At 39.4% G+C, this 24,272-nt stretch overlaps 1 protein-coding gene across 6 annotated transcripts in view; it reads right to left on the bottom strand.

Annotated features, from left to right (window-relative positions):
• The window catches only part of LOC136885765 (zinc finger protein OZF-like), a 57,606-nt gene that overhangs the window by 22,796 nt on the left and 10,538 nt on the right, over nucleotides 1-24,272 (bottom strand). For 5 of the 6 annotated variants that reach the window (XM_068230429.1, XM_068230432.1, XM_068230430.1 and 2 more), the window contains exon 3: nucleotides 9,833-9,915. In XM_068230429.1, the coding sequence (XP_068086530.1) occupies nucleotides 9,833-9,915 (83 nt within the window). Of the gene's footprint in view, nucleotides 1-6,624; nucleotides 9,428-9,832; nucleotides 9,916-24,272 lie in introns of those variants that run through there. The other variant, XR_010861610.2, reaches the window with a different exon arrangement.

Genomic DNA, 24,272 nt, shown 5'->3' with positions numbered 1-24,272 from the left:
TGTCACGTCACCGGATGTGTGTTAGGGCTGACCAAAGATTGATGCTTCTTGATAATAAAGACTTACAATCTTACATAGTGTACAGTAACATAGGCCTTAATTAAATAAAAATAATGAACAGTTTACTATCTTAAAAAATGTTTTGCCGGGCTGGAGTGGCTCAGACGGTTGGCCTTCTGACCCCAACTTGGCAGGTTCGATCCTGGCTCAGTCCGGTGGTATTTGAAGGTGCTCAAATACGTCAGCCTCGTGTCGGTAGATTTACTGGCACGTAAAAGAACTCCTGCGGGACTAAATTCCGGCACCTCGATGTCTCCGAAAACCGTAAAAGAGTAGTTAGTGGGACGTAAAACAAATAACATTAAATTATATTAAAAATGTTTTAACAATTATTATTATTATTGCATCAACGCCTTAGTCTCCTCGGCTAAATGGTCAGTGTTGAGGGCTTTTAGAGGATCCAGTTAGGAGGGCTAGCTAGCCATCCACTGGGGGGCTTCCAAAATGGGGAGAGGAGGGATATCTAACAGTAAAACTGGGCCCAAGATGGGGGTTGTTTAATTAGGACCTATGACTGAGCGAGTTGGCCGTGTGGTTAGGGGGTGCGCAGCTGTAAGCTTGCATCCGGGTTTTAACACTACTGTCGACAGTCATGATGATAGTTTTCTATGGTTTCCCATTTTCACATGGGGCATATGTTGAGGCTGTACCATCCCGGCATTTGCATGGAAGAGAAGCAGGGAATCCACTTCGCCGATAGCTGAGGTGCGAATCGAACCTACCTCTACTCAGAATAATCCTTGACCTAACCGGGAATCAAACCCTGCTATAAACTAACCAATGTAGGGTGCATAGACTACGAACTAGGCTTCGATGCAGGTAATTTGGCTGGGAATCGAACACAGGCAGCAAACTAGCCCTTAGTAAACACCAAGCAAATGCTGGGACTATATGACACAGCCCCGACAATATCGCTCCATCTCCTTGGTTACCAGGCAAATGCTGTGGAGGCTGTATTACTGAAAAAATTAACAGTTTACTATTTTAAAATGTTTCAACAATTGTTATTATTATTGCTCCAACTCCTCGGTAAATGATTCTCGTCTCAACTGCTGAATAGTTAGCGCTACTTGTAACCCCTCATGGTATCCCCCTGCCTGTCATAAGAGACGACTAAAAGGGGTATGCATATGCTCTCAAACAAGCGTACGTTGTTGATATTTAAATAGACTAATAATAGTAACTGTTCTTAGAATAGAGGCAATTACCACGACTCGCTACTAATCTGAAAGATTTCAACAAGTCTGACAAAATAATAATAATAATAATAATAATAATAATAATAATAATAATAATTGTATGGATTTTTTATGTCGTGGCATGCAAACTCATTTTCTCTGATCACCCCTGTCTCACATGTATGGCTTATCGTTTCGTTTGTGAGAACAAAACACTGCAGCGCAGTATATGAACAGTACTGCATAGTCTCTTGCTCTGTTCAGTTGCGTATGAGTGTATTTTATTTAACATATAGTATTGTTAAATTCAATCATTTATTATCATTTTTGTTGATCGTTAACAGCAGTGTACAATCATAATATCTGTGTAAACGTGGACCCAATCCAACGTGCTCATTGTTTGAAAAAACTGATGGATGATGAAGTTTGATCGATACCTGTGCATATATACTGTATCAAGCATTCAATCAATTCCCCCCTATCTCTTTTAACGAGCAGCTTGTGACAAGTTCAGCAAAGGTAAGCATGTGTACTGTATGCGGAGGAATATATTCCACCCCACTCGCATCCAAGTAGGCATTTGGATAAAGCCCCGGTAGCTTCTCAGGTTAAGACATTAATCTCAACATTAAAATGTTAGAATATCGCAGGTTCCGCTGAAAAGTGAAGGCATGTCCACTAAATATCATTCAATTCCCAAACTCTGCCGGTGGACATCTCCATTCGACATATGACGTGAATAAATCCTAATATCAATGATTATAATACCTTACTGCTACATATCTAAACCTACTTTTCAAAATAATAACTCAAAAATAATTCTTACACTAATTTATTAGCATGCTAATCCTGGTAAAAAGAGAATAAAATTGAATTATAACTTGTAGAGAAAAGGAAATGGATATTTGATAATCAATTAACACATATTTATATTGCTTTGTGTAGATAACATAGCTGAAATGGAGTCTTCTGTGCTTATATGCACATGAGTTGCCAATAATTGCTTCACTCAATTAATTAAAACCATCTCATGACTTCCAAACTTGTGATTCAGCTCAATTAATGAAAAGTTAATGTTCTAAATTGATTAATATCCAAATAAAATTCATAACTGATCATGGGGTTATCCTTATACAAGGTCTTTATTTATTTGGCTATGGGGAATATTTTATATTTGGGTCATCATATGTGACTTATGAGATGCGAGATATTCAGTGAGCTTCCTTATTGTGGCTAATAATTGTTGCCACACCCTAAAATATCATTATAATTAAAATTATTAACTAAACATTTCTGTATCAACTCATTCACGGCAGTGGCAATCATATATAGGTCAATAAAAAACCTTACACAAACTAATCCATTAATATATTAACTGAAAAATTGTGCCAATTATTTATATATGTCCTACCATCAGTCATAAATAATCTGATTTCATATACCGCTGTGAAATTAATTCAATATGGAAAATGTATGCAAACATCGCAACATTCATTTAATTAATCGATGGGATGGATGGTATGGTTTACGCAAGTACAAATCCAAACCAGATATTAAATCCTATCATGTCATTGATTGTGAACTTATTACTGTTGAAATGAAAAAACTGAGATAGTTGATACAAAGCCAATTCATTTGGGAATGGTCTTATGATTTCTCAAAACTAAAAATGTATGATTTTCATTATGGTTTTGCAAAGCAGCAGTGTACAGATCTTTCACTTTTGTATATGGATACAGATAGTTTTATTTATCATAGTCAGAACATAAACTTCTACAATGTAATGCGTAACCATTCCGAATACTTCAACACTTCTTCTTTTTCACCATGTAATCTATTTGACATTAAGCCACTTAATAAGAAAGTAATAGATTTTATGAAAGATGAATGTAGTATGAACAGTTTAATGGTTTAGCACTAAAAATGTATGCATAGTAGACAGAAAATTCACAATCTGTGAGAAAGGCAAAAGAAGTGCGATCAAGTGTAGTTAGTCACTTACATGTTCAACACTATTGTAATTTACTGGCATCTAAAAATGCTGCTTTTTGTAGACCGATGAGAATACTTTCACACAAACATCATGTTTTTTATATTGAACAGAATAAATGTTCATTAATTGCATTTGATAATAAACGACAGTGGAATAGCGATTCTCTTACAAGTGTACCATTGGGGTACAAAAAGATAGTTGATTGTTATGCTATCCTTTTTTGTAAATAAGCAGAATACAAAAAAAGTTCTTATACTTTACAATGTTATATTATCTTTTTTATTCAAGAAACTTTCATTAATGTAAATATAATATTAAGTGTAAAAGGGGAAAGATAATCTAAAAATAATAAAAATGGATGTAAATACAAAAATGAAAGATTATTACATCATCATTCATTTTAAATTCCATTTTCATTTCTATATTCAAGATGTAGTATTAAGTCAAATATAATATTCTCTAGATTTTGTTACTACATTTATCTGCATTATTAAAAATGAATTTGACTTTTATCATTTCTACATTAATTTTATATGTTTGTATTATATGAAAAAATTACTAATAGTGTTCATCAATTATTTTTTAATTTCTAATTTCATTCATATATTGAATATGCAACATTGTTTATTTTTGAAATAAAAATGAATATGTAAAAACATTTTCGAAAAATTATAACAGTTCTATATATATCCAAAATCACTAATAGTAATGATAATGATGATGATAGTGGTGGTTCATAAAAACAGAAAAAAGCCATATTGTTTTATTTTTACGATGATAAATTAAAATATCACACTTTTATTGGTCTTCCTTTTTCCTTCTAACTATCAATTTTAATATTATATAGTAAAAACCTGTTATGAAATGAATTAAAAGAATGAAAAGAGGTAAAATGTTCAAAGCAAAAAAAATCCTTACCGTGCCCTCCTCATTCATCCACCACTCTATCCTCTCCTTTATCTGACAAAAGGGTGAAAAACTGAAAATAATGGTAAGTAAAATTTGCTAAACTTATAGCACACATCTTATCGGGAGGTGAAAAGGACAAGAGGATACCTCTATACCATGCTCACCAGTTTCATGAAATAACAAAAATGTAAGTATGTCAGTCATGAAAAAAATTTGCTAATTGGTAATTGCTTTTCTTCATTGTGTTTAAATGTTTATTTATTATTCTCATCACCTAATACTACTGCAAAACGGGGTGCTAGGTGTCACAGAAGTATCGAGAACATGTAATGTTATATTAAATTATTCAGCCTCAAGGCTTGCAGATTACGAGGTAACATGTAGTCAGCATGTCAGATTCTCACAGCAAAGATTCTTTGCAAATCTAGACCAGGATCATCAGATAGCTTTTCAATTGTATCGTTAAAATGATGTCTGTGTAGAGGGGTGCGAGGGAAGTTGCCGTCACCATGATGAAACGCCCATATTACTACCATTAATACCATTAGTATTATTCGCACATCTAAGAGGATATGCAGATTTGACTCTGTTTTTATGGATGGATGTGGTAAAACCACACCTTACTAACTCTACGCAGGTTAGATAGTTGCATGTAGGAGAAGAAAATGAGAGAGAGATCTGTCAAGATGGCAGCTAGTACGCACCATACTCAGTGCATGAACGGTGGTAGATAGTTGCTTCCTAACTCTCTTACATAAAAGCGCTGTTCTCCTCCATAACGGTTTGCGCACATGCATAACAACACAGTTTGCGTGAACTACCCAAGCATTTTGTGAGTATAGCAAATTTCGAGATAAGATCTCAAGTCTCCACTGCGCTGATAAACGTGTGGATTACTTCACATGCTGCGCACGCACACCACCCTTGATCAATATTTTGCTATTCTACATGTCAATCTCAATTTGACATAACTTCACAACTCACCCGCATAGCTGCGCTGTTATTCGCAAGCATGAATGCGCGCGCACACCATCTCTTGATCAATATTTTTGCATTTCAACATGACAATCGCAAATTTCAAGATGATTTCACATCTCATCCGCATAGCTGCGTTAATCTCCGCAGACGCAGATGCATACATGTTAGTAATATCAAATGAATGATGAGTGTGGTGTTTGGATAAATTAAAGTGTTTAATTTTATTGCAAAATTCTGTGGAATTCTTTACTGGTGTATTGGCTTGAAAACGATAGTAAGAGTTGAGAAATTTGTGAATAAACTGAGATACCTCATAGGTTGGACTATTTCTGAAATTGATAATGGATCTTATCGGGATGTCGGCTTTATGGATCTTGGGTAGCGCTTTTGCTGTGGGAAGTTTTGGATTCATAAGAATCATTTTGGAGATTTCAAGGTCATTAAACAGAAACAAAATGTTCTTAATGATGGTTTTTAGGACCCTTTGTAGTTTATTAGTTGGATCTTTTTTAGAGGTTATGTTCTCTGCAAAAAACGTATGTGCTTTATTAATATAGTCACTTTTGTCCATGATTATGGTAACGTTCCCTTTGTCGGCTTTTGTTATTATTAAGTCATTGTGTTTGACTTTTTCCTTTAGTTTGTTTACTTTAGCTATGTGTTCTGTGTTCGGTTTAATGGTTTGTTTCTTTAACAAATGAAGGAACAAATGAAAAAACGAAAGAGAGACATGACGGAAATAAAAACAGCACAATATACTCATACAATATTTACATCATATGCAGCAAGGGGGCAAAGGAGGGTGTAAACTTCTAAATGAGTTTCACATAGTTTGTGGTTCAGAAGAGATTTATTTTTATGGAGAAATTTGATTTCATCCTTAATCCAGATTTTATCTGAATCGCATGAGTTTTGTTGTGTCCCTATGAGTTTTTGGTGAATATTAAAAATTTGGAGGTTAAGTTATTGATCAAGCACTTTTTCAAAAAAACGTAAGTCTTGCCCTAATTTGGCACCCTTTATTTTGAGACTGCAATAAAGATTAGCTTTCTTGCCTGCCTGGATGGCATTTCCATTACAAGATATTAGATTAAGAAGAAAATGAGAATGCTGCTGTTTTTTTTTTTGCTAGGGGCTTTACGTCGCACTGACACAGATAAGTCTTATGGCGACGATGGGATAGGAAAGGCCTAGGAGTTGGAAGGAAGCGGCCGTGGCCTTAATTAAGGTACAGCCCCAGCATTTGCCTGGTGTGAAAATGGGAAACCACGGAAAACCATCTTCAGGGCTGCTGATAGTGGGATTCGAACCTACTATCTCCCGGATGCAAGCTCACAGCCGCGCGCCTCTACGCGCACAGCCAACTCGCCCGGTAATACTGCTGTTCTAAAGTTTTAAATTTCATTGGCGTTTTTCATCACTTGTCACATTGATTTCGCCTGCATGTTATTGCAGGCTTGGTTTCTCAAACTTTTCCGCTTCCGCGCCCCTCCTAGCCATTCATTGTGATGGTGTACTGCCATGGGAATTGTTTTTTTTAGATGAATTTATTCAGATTCTGAAGTTAACATTGAATAACAATTTCTTCACTTTTAATAATGTCATTTACCAACAGATAGGGCTTCCCATGGGGTCACCAGCTTCAGGAATCCTTGCAGATATTTACATCAATCATTTAGAACATTCTCACGTCACTGGTAAGATTAACGGCATTCAACACTTGATATGCTTTGTAGATGAGACGTTTGTTGTTTTAGACTCCCGCGTTACTAACAGCAACACAGTACTAGAATTTCTCAACTCCACTGACCCACATACAAAATTCACCATAGAGTCAGAAAACAATAATGCCCTTAAATACCTGGACTTAACCATTATGCGCAATAGCAACAACACTTTATCCTTTAATAATATTATATAATATATTATATACAGGAAACCCACCCACACCATCAATACCATCCAACAAACCTCTGTGCACCCAGACATATATAAGAGAGCAGCTTACAATAGCATGGTCCTCATAGCATTAACTGTTCCTTTATTTTGCCAGAATTACAAAAAAGATATTAATACTATTTACAATATTGCAGAACACAACGGTTTCAGTAGAACCGTCATCAGCAGAATCATCAATAGATATAAGAGCAGGCCCAAGACTACCCTAGAAAATGATTCCACTCCTAAAGAAAAGTTTTCGACATTCACTTTCAATAATAGTAGCATTTACCAAATTTCTAATATTAAAAAAAAACACAATATCAAAATAGCATATAGAACCTACCACACCAACTCGAAACTCATTTTCAATCCACACACTCTCAACAATAATAATAATAACATAAATAACAGATATTTGAACTCCAGAGTTTACAAATTAAAATGCAAATCCTGTAATTCCAGCTATATAAGTCAAACAGTCTACAATTTTGTCATAAGATATGCCGAACATTGCAACGCTCTCAAATATATAATTGTTCTTCAGCTATGAGTGAACATCATAAATACCACGAATACACTTCAATAGCTAAAGATCTTAAGATCTTATGTTATGGGAAAAAGGGCACCTTGCTCAATGTTCTCGAGAACATCCACATCGATTAAGATCAGTTTATGAACTCTCACAATTTAAATGAAATCAATGAAAAAAGAACATTCTACTTGAAACCTTTATTCCATATATGTCAGAACTTCCATAATATAAAGAAACCCCACCTCCATCTCTCCAACTCACCACCACTACCCCCTCCCTACCCTCCCCCCTCCGCACCTTCCACCCTCGCAAACACAGCTGAGCCAACAATAGACTTGACCGTACAAACAGGACTGTTAACTCTGTGAAGGCATGGCCATTTTGAGAAGACAACCACCTTCTAAACACCGTAAGTTTAAAGCTTTCTTCACATCCATTTTACACTTGTTACGTATCAGCCGAAGTTTCTAACACAACCTCATTTTTTCCATTACAGATTGGAACTACACTGACGGTTTCCACTTCGGTAACTTACAGTTTACCATGTATCTGTCATTTTCCCTAACACAGCTTCTCAATTTTTGACACAGCCATTATGACCTTTTAAAATAAGGCAAAAAATCAGCCAATATTCTGAAACAATAATCGAGAATTGGACTACTAGATTGAGAAGAAATTGAGAATGCTGCTGTTTTCAAGTTTTAAATTTTATTGGCGTTTTTCCATCACTTGTCACATGCATTTTGCCTGCACGTAATCTCAGGCTTGGTTTCTCAAAATTTTTTCCTCCCGCTCCCCTCCTAGCCATTCGATGTGATGGTGTTTCTACAAAGGCAGACTTTCGGCATGAATTTTCGACACAGTGATTTCATCCTGTTTTGAATTGTTATAAAACCAAACTTTTGTAGACTAAGAAGTCCGCAACCTCGCTATGTGCACTTATTGTTTGTTTTCATCTGTATCATTTGTTTTCATTTCTTTTCTTCTTATGTTAACACAGTTTTTAAATTCAATTATGTTTTGTATCAACCCCTGTTTTCACTGAATTTCATCCTAGCGAGTTGTTTACTGCTCCATATCATGATGTAAATATCGTATATTATGATGTTTTTATTTCCGTCATGAATCTTGTTTTTTCACTTGGTCCTTCATTATGCTTTTTGGCACATTTTTTGCTTGTATTATGTAAATTACTTCAACCCCCCCTTTTTCACTGAAGATGGATTAAAAGAGTCGAAACATGTTTGAATTTGATTACTCCATCTAATGATGGAATTATATGATGTACTGAATTAGGAGCATACACTTAATTTTACCTTTGTAAAGTGGAAACCGTCAATACGGAATGATTCTAATATCTTGTAATTGCATTTATTGCAAAAAACATGTTTGCCAAAAAACATTTTCACCCGATTTTTATTAACACCAGTCGGAATTGTGAGGAGAAGTCTGGCCCTCTCAAGATTAGCTCGCTTGTGCGTGGTGACGAATTGATACGGAAAAATAATCAATCAACTTGAATATAAATGCTGGAGTTGAATTAGTGTGTATAAAATCCCATATGCCTGAATATGTCCGTAATAGTGGACAAATCAGTAAAAGGGTTCTCACTGTAATTTAAGAATACGGCACAGACGATTAGAAGAATTTTCAAGGGGCATAAAAACATTGTCATTAAAACAGGGGTTCTCTTCCACTGCATATAGCGGCCGCAGTTGGATGTGTATCCGAGTACGACATATCATTTTAGCCGTAAGTGCCCGTGCTCTGCATTCCTCTTCTGCCTTGAATAATCCTTAGCAAGCTTATGATGTTTTTTCATAGGTTCGTAATGTCCTATAACCAAAATGAACAGAAATAAATATATTGAGAATTTTAACATTTCCGTAATGTTAAGCGTGCATTTTGCCCTTTTGTGAATCACGTTAAGTTTTGAATATAAAATTGCATTGCTCTTATGGAATAATTTTCAGAACTTGAAATTTCTTCTGTTAAATGAGGGTTTATGCTAAATCGAGGTCACACAAAACTGGGGTTATACTATATATCTAGAAAAACATGTTCTACTCAACTCTAACCAGTATACTTTTGCGATTTCAAAATTTCAGAGTAACTTTGTAAGGAAAGGATTAAACTGACTGAAAATGGCCAGTACACAAAGATAAAACATTCACCAATGAGCATGAGAGTGAACAGGTAAGCAACCTATTTCATGTTGTGTAGGGTTAGTAATGTACTTACTCGTTTTCTTCTTTGATGTATGGGACCAAATCAACAACTGTTTGCTGCTTTATCGATATTTCCTCTTTAATGTCTGCAGAGGCCTATAAGTAAGAAATAACTAATGCAGAATAAGGAGGTAAATAACCAAAATATATAAACAAGCAGCAGCAAGAAATTAAATACTGACACAATGAAATTATCTTCCAATATAAAAACACAAGAAATGGAAAGGAAAAATCAAGTGTTAAATCAAGTAATAATTATACAGAGCAATAGGAAAACTCAAATGAACACATGGGGGGGGGGGGGGGGGGGGTACTAGCAGAGGTAGCAACAGAAAAGAAGAAACATGAAAGGAGGTGAACAATTTCCACATCTTTACACAATACTATTCCTTACTTTCTCTCTTCATACTGACTAGCTATTACGTGCTCCTTTCCCTGTTCCTATCTTTCTGTCCTTTACTTCACTCGTCACTTTCTTGTACTTTCCACTCCTATGAGGATTCTGACCGTCACCTGGACATGTGATGGTTGTCATCTCAACCAAGCTTTCAAGGCAGATGACTTGCCCACATTCATTCCCAGACATTTCTCCCAATCATACAGCTGTTCCATTATATTTTTTCCCAATGATATATATTCCAACAGACTTCCTTCCCCAAGACATATTATTGTACTGAATGTTAATCCCAGAGTATATGTACCCTATCCTGGACAGTAACCATACAAATATTATCGAGCATAATTGGCAACCGTCATCCCATTCTGTACACCACATTAAAAGAATCTGAAAAAAATTAAGTGTCTTTGTGCAGGTATTCCTTGTATACACAATAAAATCCCGTCATGAAAAGGAATGGTTTTGACTTGAAGACATGATAAATTCAGTTGTACTGGAATAAGATATCCGGTCACTTTTAGACCAGAAGTCACTCCGTACCATACAACATGCCTTGATTTTAAGGCCAGTTGAGAAAAAAGTACTCCTATGAACTTATTACCTAAGAACTGATCATGGACATTACACTTTAAGCATGGAGAACGCACATAACACTGCAAAATTAAACCACAGAAATTTATTTTTAGTCCTAAAAATATTCACTTTCACTGTCCACATTTTCACTTCTGTGGACCTGATAGCTGACTGTCTTCTATTCACAGTGGCAAATCAGCTTTTCTGTAGATGGTCATCTAGAGTGTCTTTGTTCTGCTCTATTGGCATTATTTCCACCACTTCTTATTCAAATGTTACACTGCACAAAAATCTCTTTACAGGTGGCTCTCCATAAATTTTTGGAACAGTTTTCAGAGATGTTTAGGTATGAAACTCAACAACATAGCTGAGAAAAGAAAATACTCCTATCTCTCACACCGTCTTTGCTGGCCGCTATGTCTATCACTACTTAACATTAGGTGGCTTATCCAAGACCATGGTATTGTAACAAGTGCATTTCTGATTAGTCAGTGACAAGTATCTACAGACTTTTGGAACATAAGGTGTTGAGGATTGTAAATAGACAGTGCCCCGCCATCTACCGGGGAGTTTAAGTACTATTCATGTATCGACATATCTGTATCGATTCCGACATTTCTGTATCGAGATGAGTGAATAGCAAATAAATGTATTGAAGGCGTGCTTGGTGTGTCGTGTTTTATTCCCTAACATTTTGGTGCCGAAACCCGGGAGTGACTGTTACAATACGTGATACGGCTGTGTGAGAAGACGAACGACAACCTCCAGGAATTTGGACGTCCACGCAGCGAGAGAAGAGTTGAAAACGACGAATGTGTAACCAGCCACTCCAGACGCCACGAACACATCACCACAGAGCTAAGTCGCATGGACTTATATTTGGGACATATACTTTACAGATTACTTGGAACTAATGCATGATTGCAAATATAATAGAAAAATCGCTAATGCTTAAAGATAATGCATCACAACAAGACATACATTCATATTAACAAAGCATGATACCAGCGATATCTAGTAGCAGTGAGATGTACTAACAAGCACGCTGATTTTCATCGCGATTCTAGCGCCTAAGACGACTCCACGACGAACGTTGCAGATTTAGCGCCATCTATCACCTATTCACTGTACTGTAATCACAGTCTACGATCTCCATCTAACGGCTACTGAGAGTACCACTGCTGCTAGCCCTCACAGTTGCTTCATCCCTCTCACGACAACCCTCCTCTTCCAGCGAGCAGGTAGTGAAAGGGATTATAGCCAGCCGGTCCCTTTCTTTACTACTTAAAACATTTCAGCCGACCAGCACACCATGACAGAAGACAAACCTGATTTACAACTGAGGAATTTGAAAAGGAAAAGGACGACTTCCAGGGCGCTGCTAACTAAACTTAGCACTGCAGTTAACGAGGCTACTGTGGACACAGTAATTGACTACGAATACAATAGCATAAGACTTCAAGATACACTAGATAATCTCATCACCCTGGACTCTGCTATACACGATCTTTTATCCGACGAAGAATATGAAACTGATGCCGCTAAGTGCGAAGAGTACATCGACACAGCCAAGAGAGCAATTCTTAAAGCAAAACGCGCGATCGAAGAGAGACTTTCCTCATCGGTCGCCAGTTTGAACCTCACTCCAGACACTCCAGCAGTACAAACACCGCAACCCTTTACGCATACCGTGAAACTCCCTGTCATCAGATTAGAGCCCTTCTCTGGGGACGTAGAGAAGTGGTCCCGCTTCTGGGAGCAGTTCCATTCATCAGTAGACAGCATCCCTTCAATCTCTAATATCGACAAACATGTCTTCCTCCGCGGGTACCTAGAGGACGAGCCTAAGGATTTGGTTGATGGAATACCAATAACCGGCGACGCATACGAGGAGACAAAACGGATCCCAGTTTCACGATACGGAGACAAGAATCGTATAATCCAGGCTCATCTGGATTATCTCGAAGCTCTCAAACCCATATCACACGCTTCTCCCGATGCCTTAAATAGCACTTACATTGAATGTAACAGACGCATACAGGCATTACGAGCATTAGGGGAAAGGGTTGACGACTACGGACGGATGCTAGCTCCCAAGATATTACGCGCGTTTCCGGAGGATATCGTCCGCCGGTGGATCATATATTCTAAGAGAGAAAAGATCGCAGAAAGTCATATAACGAAACTTATGGAATTCCTGAATGACGAAGTGGAAGGTGCCGTGACCTCATACAAAATTAGAGGAGACTGTACCTTTTCAGACACGTTCACACCCACAGCTGCTATGCTTCACGTGAATGCGAAATCGAAAACAGTGGACAGAAGAACGAAGAAAGGACCATCGGCATTCTGCGTATTCTGCGAGTCGCGAGACTACTGGGCACAAGACTGTTCCAAGGTGTCCAACATTAAGGAACGAACTGATAAGCTACGAGCTGCTCATCGATGCTTCTTGTGTCTCAAGCGAGGACACAATACAAAAGACTGCAGCAAAAGAAGCAAGGTAGCTTGTTCAAAATGCAAGAAATCTCATCATGTGTCAATCTGCAACGAAGAACGGGAAGTTTCAGTAGGAAAGATCGACGTAGAATTGCCTCACTTCACGCATCTCCAGACTGCCAGTATTTGGATCATGGGCCCGACTGGGTTAAGGAAACGTACACGTTGCCTATTTGACGCAGGAAGCAAATCCAGCTTCATCAGCATGGAACTGGTAAATCAATTGAAGCTACACGTCGTGGGACACAAGGCTATAACCGTTACAGGTTTCGAATCACCTCACTCTACATCCAGAAATCGTCGTCTCATCCAGTTCAGCATTACCGGAGTTTGGACAAATGCTACAGTAAACCTCTCAGCATTTGAAAGCGAAAACACGTACTCACCACATCCAGCTGTCCCGCACGACATTCAAGCCTTACCACGAATTAGAAAGCTGCAGCTTGCGGATCCCAATGATGACGGACATGACCATCCTATTGAAATCCTAATAGGTGGAGATCAGTATTGGAAGGTGATGAAAGATGATGAACTGATTCGCCTTTCAAGTTCCGCAGTGCTCCTTCCATCGATATTTGGTTGGGTTTTAAGTGGCAAAAAATCCGGTATCACTGTAAACCATGTTGCTGTGAATCACGTGCACTTCAGCGACGAACCTCCGGCATTGGACCACGAAATTCGCCGCTTCTGGGACCTGGAGACCTTGGGAATTAAGGAACAGCAGGAGCGATCACTAACGACGAAAGACGCTGCCATTCTACAAGACTTTCATGACACCTACCGAACAGAAGATGGACGGAGAGTGGTTTCTTTGATTAGAAAGGAAGACGCATGCCCGTCTTTAAACCGCTGCAATGCAGAAAAGCGTTTCCAAACACTTCAAAGAAAACTTAATGGCAATTCCGAGTTCCGCGAAATGTACCATTCTCTAATGATAGACTACATTGAGAGAGGACACGTCGAGATGATCGACACTCAGGACACCACGGACGACATATTCTACCTTCCTCATCACGCAGTGAAGAAAGAGAGACACGAAACAACCAAATGGAGGATTGTCTTCGATGCTTCATCCCACGACAAGGATTCACCATCCCTCAATGATTGTCTGGAGGCAGGGCCTAATCTCTTGCCAGAAATACTGTCGACCCTGATCCGTTTCCGAATGTTTCAACGAGCGATCATCGGGGACGGAACTCAAGCATTTTTGCAATTGTCTTTGGACAAGTGTGACAGGAACTTAACCAGGTTCTTCTGGTTTCGCGTCGAGAAGGACGAAAATGGAACTTGGTGTACGACAGATGACGTAATCACGTACAGATTCACTCGTCTACCATTCGGGCTCACGTATAGTCCCTTCCTCCTCTCTGCTACTCTGCGTGAATTGGCTACCATGTTCAGTGATCAATTCCCCACGGCTGCGAAACTGCTTGACAAGAGTACGTTCATGGACGACTTCGCCGCCAGTTCCGAAGACGACAACGAGGCTACAACCTTGTATTACAAGATGACAGCACTGTTGCGGCAAATACGCCTACCAATGGCAAAGTGGGCTACGAACTCCGTGCCACTCAAAGATATATGGAGGGCAGAAGGGCAGGAAATCAAACGGGAAACGACAGTTCTGGCCGTCAGCTGGGACAATGAATCTGACTCACTGCTCTTCGACCATCACGATGTCACTGACAGGCTGCAGGACGAACCCGCTACCAAGAGACAGGTACTTCACACTATATCCAGATTTTACGACCCTCTCGGCATCCTCTCTCCAGTATCCATCGTGGGAAAAATCCTTTTCCAAGACACGTGGTGTAGGGGCATAAAATGGGACGATATTCTTCCCTCAGACTTCGCAGCTAGATGGCAAATTTGGATTTCAAGCCTATCTCACTTGTCAGTCATAATGGTCCCTCGTTGGTTAGGGATGTCTAGTCGCACGCAAGAAGTTTTCCAGGTTCATGTTTTCGGCGATGCATCCGAGAGGGCTTACGGAGCTGTGTTGTACGTGAGAACACAACTCGATGACAATATTACGGTTCGTCTAGCATGCAGCAAAAACAGAGTGTCACCAGTAAAGAAAGTGACGCTGCCAAGACTGGAGCTACTGGCCGCCTTGATGGGCTCACGCTTATTAAAATATTTCTGTAAGTCAACTGGATATGACATCACGAATGCAACGATGTGGAGCGACTCTATGGTAGCACTGGGTTGGATACGCAATGACCCCAATCGATGGAAGACGTTTGTCTGTAACCGTGTCACGGAAATTCAAGAATATCTGACTCCAGCTCAATGGCGACATTGTCCCACGGATAGTAATCCAGCAGATCTCGTGTCACGTGGAATGTCACCGCAAGAAATACAGCCTTCCGTGATGTGGTGGCAGGGACCACCATGGCTCTCCGAAACCCAGATACTTGGCCTCCCAACGTATTCCCCGAGGATTCACTTCCAGAAATCCGAAAGACGCACCAGCAGGTGCTAACGATGAGTACCTGGGAACCTCCCATCGACGCCTCAAAATACAGTTCCTACTGGAAGATATTACACATGATGGCATGGATTCTACGTTTCATCCATAATGCACGGCACTCCGAGAAACTCACGGGCCATCTGACCGCACGCGAATTGGAAGATGCAAGACTGCGTTGGATCCGAATGTCCCAGCAAGAGAGTTTTACCGCCGAGTACAACGCCTTGAGTGACAAAAGAGAACTCCCAGGAAGATCCAAAATTGGACGCTTCAATCCCTTCCTACAGGATGGCCTCATACGACTAGGAGGACGCCTCCAATATGCAGAATTGACTCAGCAGGAAAAACACCCTCTTCTTCTCGATGGTTCCCATCCATTTGTCAAACTGCTGATAAAACAGACCCATATACGCCTACATCATTTGGGAGTTAGGATTGTGTTATCGGAGCTACGCAAGGAACTTTGGGTTCTCAAGGCAAGACAGTCAGTCAAGAAGGTCATTCACAGATGTTTACCATGCAAAATTGCCAAGAACGACCGAGGACGTGAAATTGAAGCTCCTTTGCCACCTGCTCGTGTGCAACTCACGCAACCATTTGCCGTCACGGGTGTCGATTTCGCCGGGCCACTTTACATCAAGGTGGGGAGCCGGCCACAGAAATCCTACATCGTCCTCTTCACGTGCGCTACGACAAGAGCTCTGCACCTTGAACTAGCATCGGATATGAGCACAGAGAAGTTTCTAATGGCGTTTAGACGGTTCTGCGGTAGAAGAGGAGTACCACATACTATCTACTCTGACAACGCGAAGACGTTCCAAGCAGCTAATAAGGAACTGGACATTCTCACCCAACTGTTCACCAGCCCACTCACGAGCCAGCACTTCGCTCACCTTCAGGTCTCTTGGAAGTTCATCGCTCCACGGGCGGCTTGGTGGGGAGGTTGATGGGAAAGGATGGTCGGAACGACCAAACGGTGCCTGAGGAAAGTGTTGGGATGGTCGCAGGTTGACGAAGAGACACTTACAACCTTACTGGTGGAAATAGAAGCCGCCCTAAACTCTCGACCTATTATTCAAGATGGCGCCGAGACACTGACACCAAGCCATTTTTTAAATGGTGAAAAATTGTCGACGTTGCCCACTGGTCCAGAGCCCAGCATCCTCAAAGACCTCAGAAGAGAAGTGAGACTCAGACAAAAGCTGCGTGAGGACTTCCTGAAGAGATGGAAGAAGGAATATTTTCTCGAACTCAGGAACTACCATGAAGTCCAGAGCCCGAAAGGAAGACTGACGGAGTGCAGAGTAGGAGACGTTGTCCTTCTTCAAGACGACATGAGACCAAGGCATATGTGGCGGAGAGCTTGCATCACAGAGAGAAGACCCGGATGAGACGGGAAGGTGCGGACACTCATCTTACGGACAGCTGACGGGACCACCATCTGCAGGCCCATACAACTGGTCATCCCCCTTGAGATCGACCAGGGTGGGGAGGATGTTGAGGATTGTAAATAGACAGTGCCCCGCCATCTACCGGGGAGTTTAAGTACTATTCATGTATCGACATATCTGTATCGATTCCGACATTTCTGTATCGAGATGAGTGAATAGCAAATAAATGTATTGAAGGCGTGCTTGGTGTGTCGTCTTTTATTCCCTAACATAAGGAGCACGGAAGTTTCAGGCTGTACTTCCTCAATATAAAAAACAATGTAGAATACAAAGAAGAAAGTAGGACTTATGTTTATTTGAGAAATTAGGGTATAATTTTAAATTATAAGTTACCGCTATCACAAAAAGAAATTGTTCCTTATAAAATATGTTGGACTAAAGACATTGTTATTAATTATTAATGTTCCCACTGTGAGCAAAAGAAACTGCCAGGTAAAATATATTGGAAAAAGTGATTGGGAAAATTTTATGGGAAATATTGACAATAGACAAATATTGAGGTAAGGAAAAGCTGTGTAGGGAAAATGTGTTTGTGGAAGAAAAGAATTGGAAGATATGTAGTGAATCACCTACCGTATTTAAGTTCAGAGAATCATTATTCTTTATCAATACTGTGATGGTACATATCACATCCCCACACTGGATTTATTATAGCATATGAATATTATATTAATATGTTAAGGTAAGAATATTTGAAGCTGGAATGTCTCCATGTGAGATGTTAATAATTTATTTTGTACAGGCAGTTGGCAAACAGTTATTTCCAGGTTTGGAAAAACATCCACAGAGACTTTAGTGAGTCATGCAGAGAGTCAAATCCTGACACATGCATATCCTGAAGTCAGCATTGGTGGGCATTGTAGGGATATAGCCACATGTTACCATGGCACGGGATATCTCTCGCTCATGATTGGACAGACATGCCTGTATGAGGAAGGGATTTCAAGACGGAGTGAGGATGAGGAAGTCTACTTACACTTTGGGAGAACACGATCCAGCGAACATTCCAATCACTCTGGAACAATTTGTGGAGGAGTTATCTGTGAATATTATCTACTATGTCTTTCTACTCTGCACGTAAACAAGTGTACATTTGGTTGCAGTGTTTTTGTTTGCTTGTTAATACTAATACAACTCTTGTGAAAAGTACTGATCTACTACATGGATTTGTTCTTCTATATCGCATGGCAACTTTTGTTAATCTATGGTCCGTTTTGAAGAATAGATCAACAGCGCGTGTCTCTAAAACCAAGTATTGGTGTCAGCGAAAAGAGTGGTACAGTAATAAAGTGATATACCACGTGTTGACGGTGATTTATTTTGAAACACAAAAACACTGAAGGGCAATGTAACTTATACTGTATGTTCATATTAATAATGGGTCATCGGGCTCACTACAAAAGGTTGTACAGTCCTTGATGTTGTTTCCCAAAGTTTTTGTTCTACGGTTAATGAATATACATTAGGAGTCTTCCAGCAGTTGTAAATATTTAATCAGTGTGTTGCTCTCTTACAGATATTGTGTGTTGATGAAGTGCTAATGTACAGATTATGGTTAGGTTAGAATATAGATAGCCTACTGTGTAGTTACTGTGTTGGAGAACCTAGGTGCAGTACCTACCTATGTATTTATTTCCAGTGGGTTAGGTGAGGCCCAATCAGCAGAGAACCAGTTTTGCAGCTCTTTGAACATGACCTGAATGGAGTAATTTATGCTCTACAATATATATTATATTATTATTGTTGTTCTAATTATTATTGGCCGACAACCTAAATGTTAGGCAACTTTCAAAAGCAAGCATATTATTATTATTATTTTATATCTTGTTCTTATTATTATAAATCGAGTGATCCTATGCTGACCTCTGGTACCCATTTACCTGCATTTTCGGCATATTATAAATTATTATTATTAACATCATCACTATTGTAATTTATTTATTTATTCACTTATTTTACATTTTATTTCATTGGAAGTCACCAAATGATAATTACATTCAATTGTGATACAAAAATTAATATTTTGATCAATGTAATTTATAATGTTACTATTAACGCCCAAGCATGATGCTGTTAATTATTTCATTTATTCAAATTTCCAGTTATTTTTTTAATACACCAGTCAGCCATCAGTGAGGCAATAGCACCCAACAGTAGGGCAGATACTAACTCACAGAGCCGGGCTGAGTGACCTTGAGATACTAATTTGGCAGGTTCGATCCCAGCTCAGTGTGGTGGCATATGACGGTGCTCAAATATGTCACCCTCATGTTGCTAGATTCAGTGGCATATAAAAGAACTCCTGAGGGACTATAATCTGGCACTCTGGCATCTCCAAAACCATACATGTAGTTGTGGGATGTAAAGGCAATAAGACTATTACCAACTTATGAAATTCAAAACATTTTAATTCGTCTTCTAAATGTCCTGGTTGAAACAGTTCAGACGCATTAGAAAACATGAGCACGATAACCTTCAAATTTTTATAATTTTCAAAGAATGGAGAATGACTTGACTTTGTACGTAATATTTAAATCGATAATATCTCCTCTGTTTATAAAATAGACAAACTACAGTGAAACTTCCTCAGAAGTGAATCACAACATTTTTAGAGGCTGGTGACCTTGAAGTTGGGCCCATTTAAACAACAAGCACCATCATCATGAAAAGTTTGAATGTAATTACTGTAACCCTCTGCCACCCACAGCGTGGTAATGTGTACTGCGGAAGCTGAGAGCCTCACACTTGTACTACCAGTCGCATTTATTTCGGTGAACTATTACTAGCACGTGCACTATCTAAAGACCATAGACGTTAGTTTCTTATTATTAAAATGCGTGCAGGCTCAATACAAAATACAGAATGCAGTAACAGATGTAAACAAACATGTCTGCCGTGACAGATGTAAACAAACATTTCTGCAGTGACAGTTATAAGCAACTATGTCTGCAGTGACAGATTAAACAAACATGTCTGTGGTGATGGATGTAAACAACTATATCTGCAATGACACATGTAAAAATACCTGCAGTGATAGATGTAAACAAACAGGTTTGTGGCGACAGACAAAAACAAACATATCTGTAGTGACAGATGTAAAAAACATGTCTGCGGTGACGGATGTAAACAAGCATGACTGCAATGACAGACGTAATCAAAGACAACTGCAGTGACAGATGTAAACATGTCTGAAGTGACAGATATAAGCAAACATGTCTGCAGTGGCAGATGTAAACAAACATGCTTGCAGTGACAGATGCAAACAAGCATGCCTTTGGTATGATTCACAAAGATTTGTTTGTGCAAATTGCTTTATGTAGCATTGACAAAGACTAGCCTTGTGAAAGGATGGTATAGTGAATGGCTAGGAGTGGAAAGGAAGCAGCTGTGGGAGTAATTAAGCTTCAGGCTTTTATGAATATGGGAAATTATCTTCAGGTGTGCCGACAGTGCAGTTCGAACCCACTATCTTCTGAATGCAAGCCCACAAGTATACAGCCGTAACAGCACAACAACTCACTTGCGTGGATATATTTTTTATAATAATGAGATTGAACCTTTGGTGAACGATAATTCTGACTGTGAAAGTGTCAGACAGCAGCTTAAATACAATTAGTGAAGTGGGGAATGAAAGTGAAACTGATAACGTTATCGGAAATGATGAATTAATGGATTCTGCTACACAGTAACATAAACAGAGTCAGAGAGATCCAGCAACACCTAACTTAACCTTGTTGAATTGTTTCTCCACCTGAGTGCAGCACTGTGGATCTACATCTTTTTCTTCATTACATGTTTCCACTCTTCTAGGTCGGGCTGTGAATTAAGGACCTCCACAGTTGTCTATTTCTCCACCATCCCCTTAATTTCTCTAATAATTCTTCCACTTTTACTTCCCTCTTCTCTATACTCTTTTTGACTGTATTCATCCACCTCTTTCTGAGCCTTCCCCATTGTCTTCTTACTATGACCTTCTCTGTAAATACTTGCTTTGGAATTTATTTTCTTCCAATATCTTCATGTGTCCATATCATTTCAGCTTACTGTCTCTAATCTTGCCTTGTTTTTAGGGCATCCATTTCTCTCTCTGAACTTATCACTTTCTGTCCCATCAATTATTCCTCTTTAGTGAATTTCAGCTTTGCTGCCTAGATTCTGTCTCATCTTGTTTTGTTGTTGTTGTTGTTGTTGTCCATGTGCCCACTGCATATTTCAAAATGTGTGTGTGATACACTGAGTAGAGCATTTTGTTGCATTATTTGAGACGTCATGGTTTCACACTACCACTCACACAATGGTAAAATCCATTGGCTTGTTGGATTCTCTTTCCAATTTCTTCATTTATGCTTACCATCTTCTGCAAGTATAGTTCCCAAATTTTTCAAGCTTTTTCACAACTTCTATTGGTCTTCCATTAACTGCTTAACATCACTACTCTCTTACTCTTCATCATCATTGTACAGTTCCAGTTTCCCGGATACTGTTAATAGGCTTCTTCCACTTCTTCTTGTCCATATACAACTTGTCATGGAGAACAATATTCACTGTCCATTCTCTGGTAACTAAAGCAATGTCATCTCCGTAAAGGCCATGGAGGCCCTTGGACTGGCGGAAGGTAAAAATTTCCACTATTCGTAACCTCGGCACTTGATGAGTAGAGTGGTTAACTCTATGCCCGGCCGCCTTTGCCCCCAGGAATTAACCTGGTACTCATTTTTGGTGTAGGCTGAGTGAACCTCAGAGCTATGTGCACCTCCGGAAGTGGAAATCTCGTTTCTTAAATTGTACAACTTCCTGACGGGGATTCGAACCCATCCTTCCAGGCAAACCGAGCACGCCTTTACCGCCTTGGCCAGGCAGCCCCTTCTCTGGTAACTAGATGAACCTTTATCATGTCCATCCATCAGGTTTTAGGTCTTCCTGCAGGCCTTTTTCCCTCCACCTGTCTTTCCAGATCTATTCTGGCTGTTCTTGTAGGCTCCATCCTCATCACATGCCCGTACCACCATAGTCTGGATGTGCCATTTCGGTGTAATAGGGATGTCTTTATTCCGGCTTCTTTCCTCACCTACTCATTTAACTTGTCCATCTTTGTCTTCTGGATGGTAGATTTAAGAAATTTCATCTCTGATGCTTGCAGTCTTATGAATCTCTTTTTATGACGGTGCATGCTTCAATACCATAGGTCAATATTGGTATGAAATAGCTGTTAAATATCATCAGTTTGGCCGATTTTAGAATCATATCACCCCTTAAAAGTGTTCTTACTTTTTGGTAGAATTCTGATCCCTTTTGCATTCTGTTTGTAATTTCTTTTCTGACCAAATTATCACTGGAGATTGCACTTCCAGGTATGGAAAACTATCCACACACTCCAGCTGGTGGTCTCCTCGTTTTACACTTTCTGCATGCCCTTCTCCGTTGACTGCCATCACCACTGTCTTCGTCTCACTGATGGTGAGGTTATATTCCTGGAACTGGGATTTCCATACGTTGAGTCTGATACTTCCTCTTCTGCTTCATCCCAAATCATGATATCATCAGCAAACACCACTGCATTCAGTTTACCCAACTTTTCCTTGACGTTCTTCATTATATTGTCCATAACAGTGATGAACAGTAGTGGGAACAGTGCCCTGCCTTGCTGAACTCCACTCTTGGTCTCAAACCATGACGATTAACTTTCTCCAATTTGTACACAGTTAGTATAGTCTTTGTACAACATCTGAATTTCCCTTACCAGTCCTTCGGGCACATTTCTTTTCTTTAGACACTCCCAGATCTTATCTCTTATAACACAATCATAGCCCTTTTCTTTATCCAGGAATACAATGATCAGGTTCCTGCCATTCTCCCAATACTTTTCCATCAGCATGCAAGTGCTAAAAATTAGAATCATTGTTGATCTGCTACTTCTGAATCCATATTGCTCCCCCCTCTAACTGTGGCTCAATGATGGTTCTCAATCTCCTTCCTATGATCTTCTTGGAAGTTTTAGCCCATGAGACAGCTGGGTTATTTCTCTAGAGTTGGTGGGTTTCCATCTGCTGCCTTTCTTAAACAAGGGAATTATAATGCCCTTTCTCCAATCTGCAGGTATTTTGTTGTCTGTCCATACAGCATTTCGTACTCTGTGTAGCCATTTATTCCCTGGATGGCTGCTGCCTTTAACATGTCCACATTCACTTCATCTGCACCTGAAGATTTTAAGGCTGTCTCAGTTTCTGGCCAGGTGATGTGAGGTTCCTCATTGTAGGCTTGGATTTCCAGTTCTGTATTTTGTTCTTGAATTGGTCTATTCAGAAGGTGGTCGAAATGGTTCTTCAGGACTTCTCTCGTCACTTTCTGTCCTAACCAGATTTCCATTTTCATCTTCAAGTGCCTTTATGGTATTCACTGCTTTCCTTTTACCTCTAATAATTCCTACTGTTCTCCATACATATTTTCATTTCACATTTCCGTATCTCCTGATTCGATACAGAAAATTGTTCTTGTACTTCCATTTCCTCTTCTCCCCATATTAGTATGTCATCTGCAAAGACTAAGACCTTTGTCTTTTTGCTCCCCATTTTCTGTTGTACACTTGTGTAGATTTCATCTGTGATTGTAATGAAGACAGAGAGGATATTACACTTCCATCTTGGAGTCCTGTTTCTACATTAAACTAGTTTGTCCTATTTTAGTCTTTACATTACTCACTAGACATGCATGGAATCCATCATTTGTTCTTCTGTGGATCCACATCCAACTACACAAAAACAACACAGGGCGATGTTCAAAAGGTGAAGCTTTCACATATTTAGGAGAATGGCTATATATGTGAGGAGTAATGAAACACAGGATGTGAAGGCAACATTAATTAAAATGCAGGCAGCCTACATGAAGACTCTTGAGACATACATTAATACGGCGTTATCACAGGGAGTTGCACAACAAGGGGGGAAGTGGGCAGGAAAAGGTGAATCTCTTCGCTCACATATTCCGTAAGTCTGATAGTAGGCTGACGAAACAGATCCTAAAACAAGTTTGGAATCTCAAAGACAAAACTAGTGGCTGATGA

The sequence above is a fragment of the Anabrus simplex genome, chromosome 14 (genome assembly GCF_040414725.1).
Source record: "Anabrus simplex isolate iqAnaSimp1 chromosome 14, ASM4041472v1, whole genome shotgun sequence".
Classification (NCBI taxonomy): domain Eukaryota; kingdom Metazoa; phylum Arthropoda; class Insecta; order Orthoptera; family Tettigoniidae; genus Anabrus; species Anabrus simplex.
Note: the sequence above shows the minus strand (reverse complement) of the source record. Positions and strands in the feature narration are given on the sequence as shown.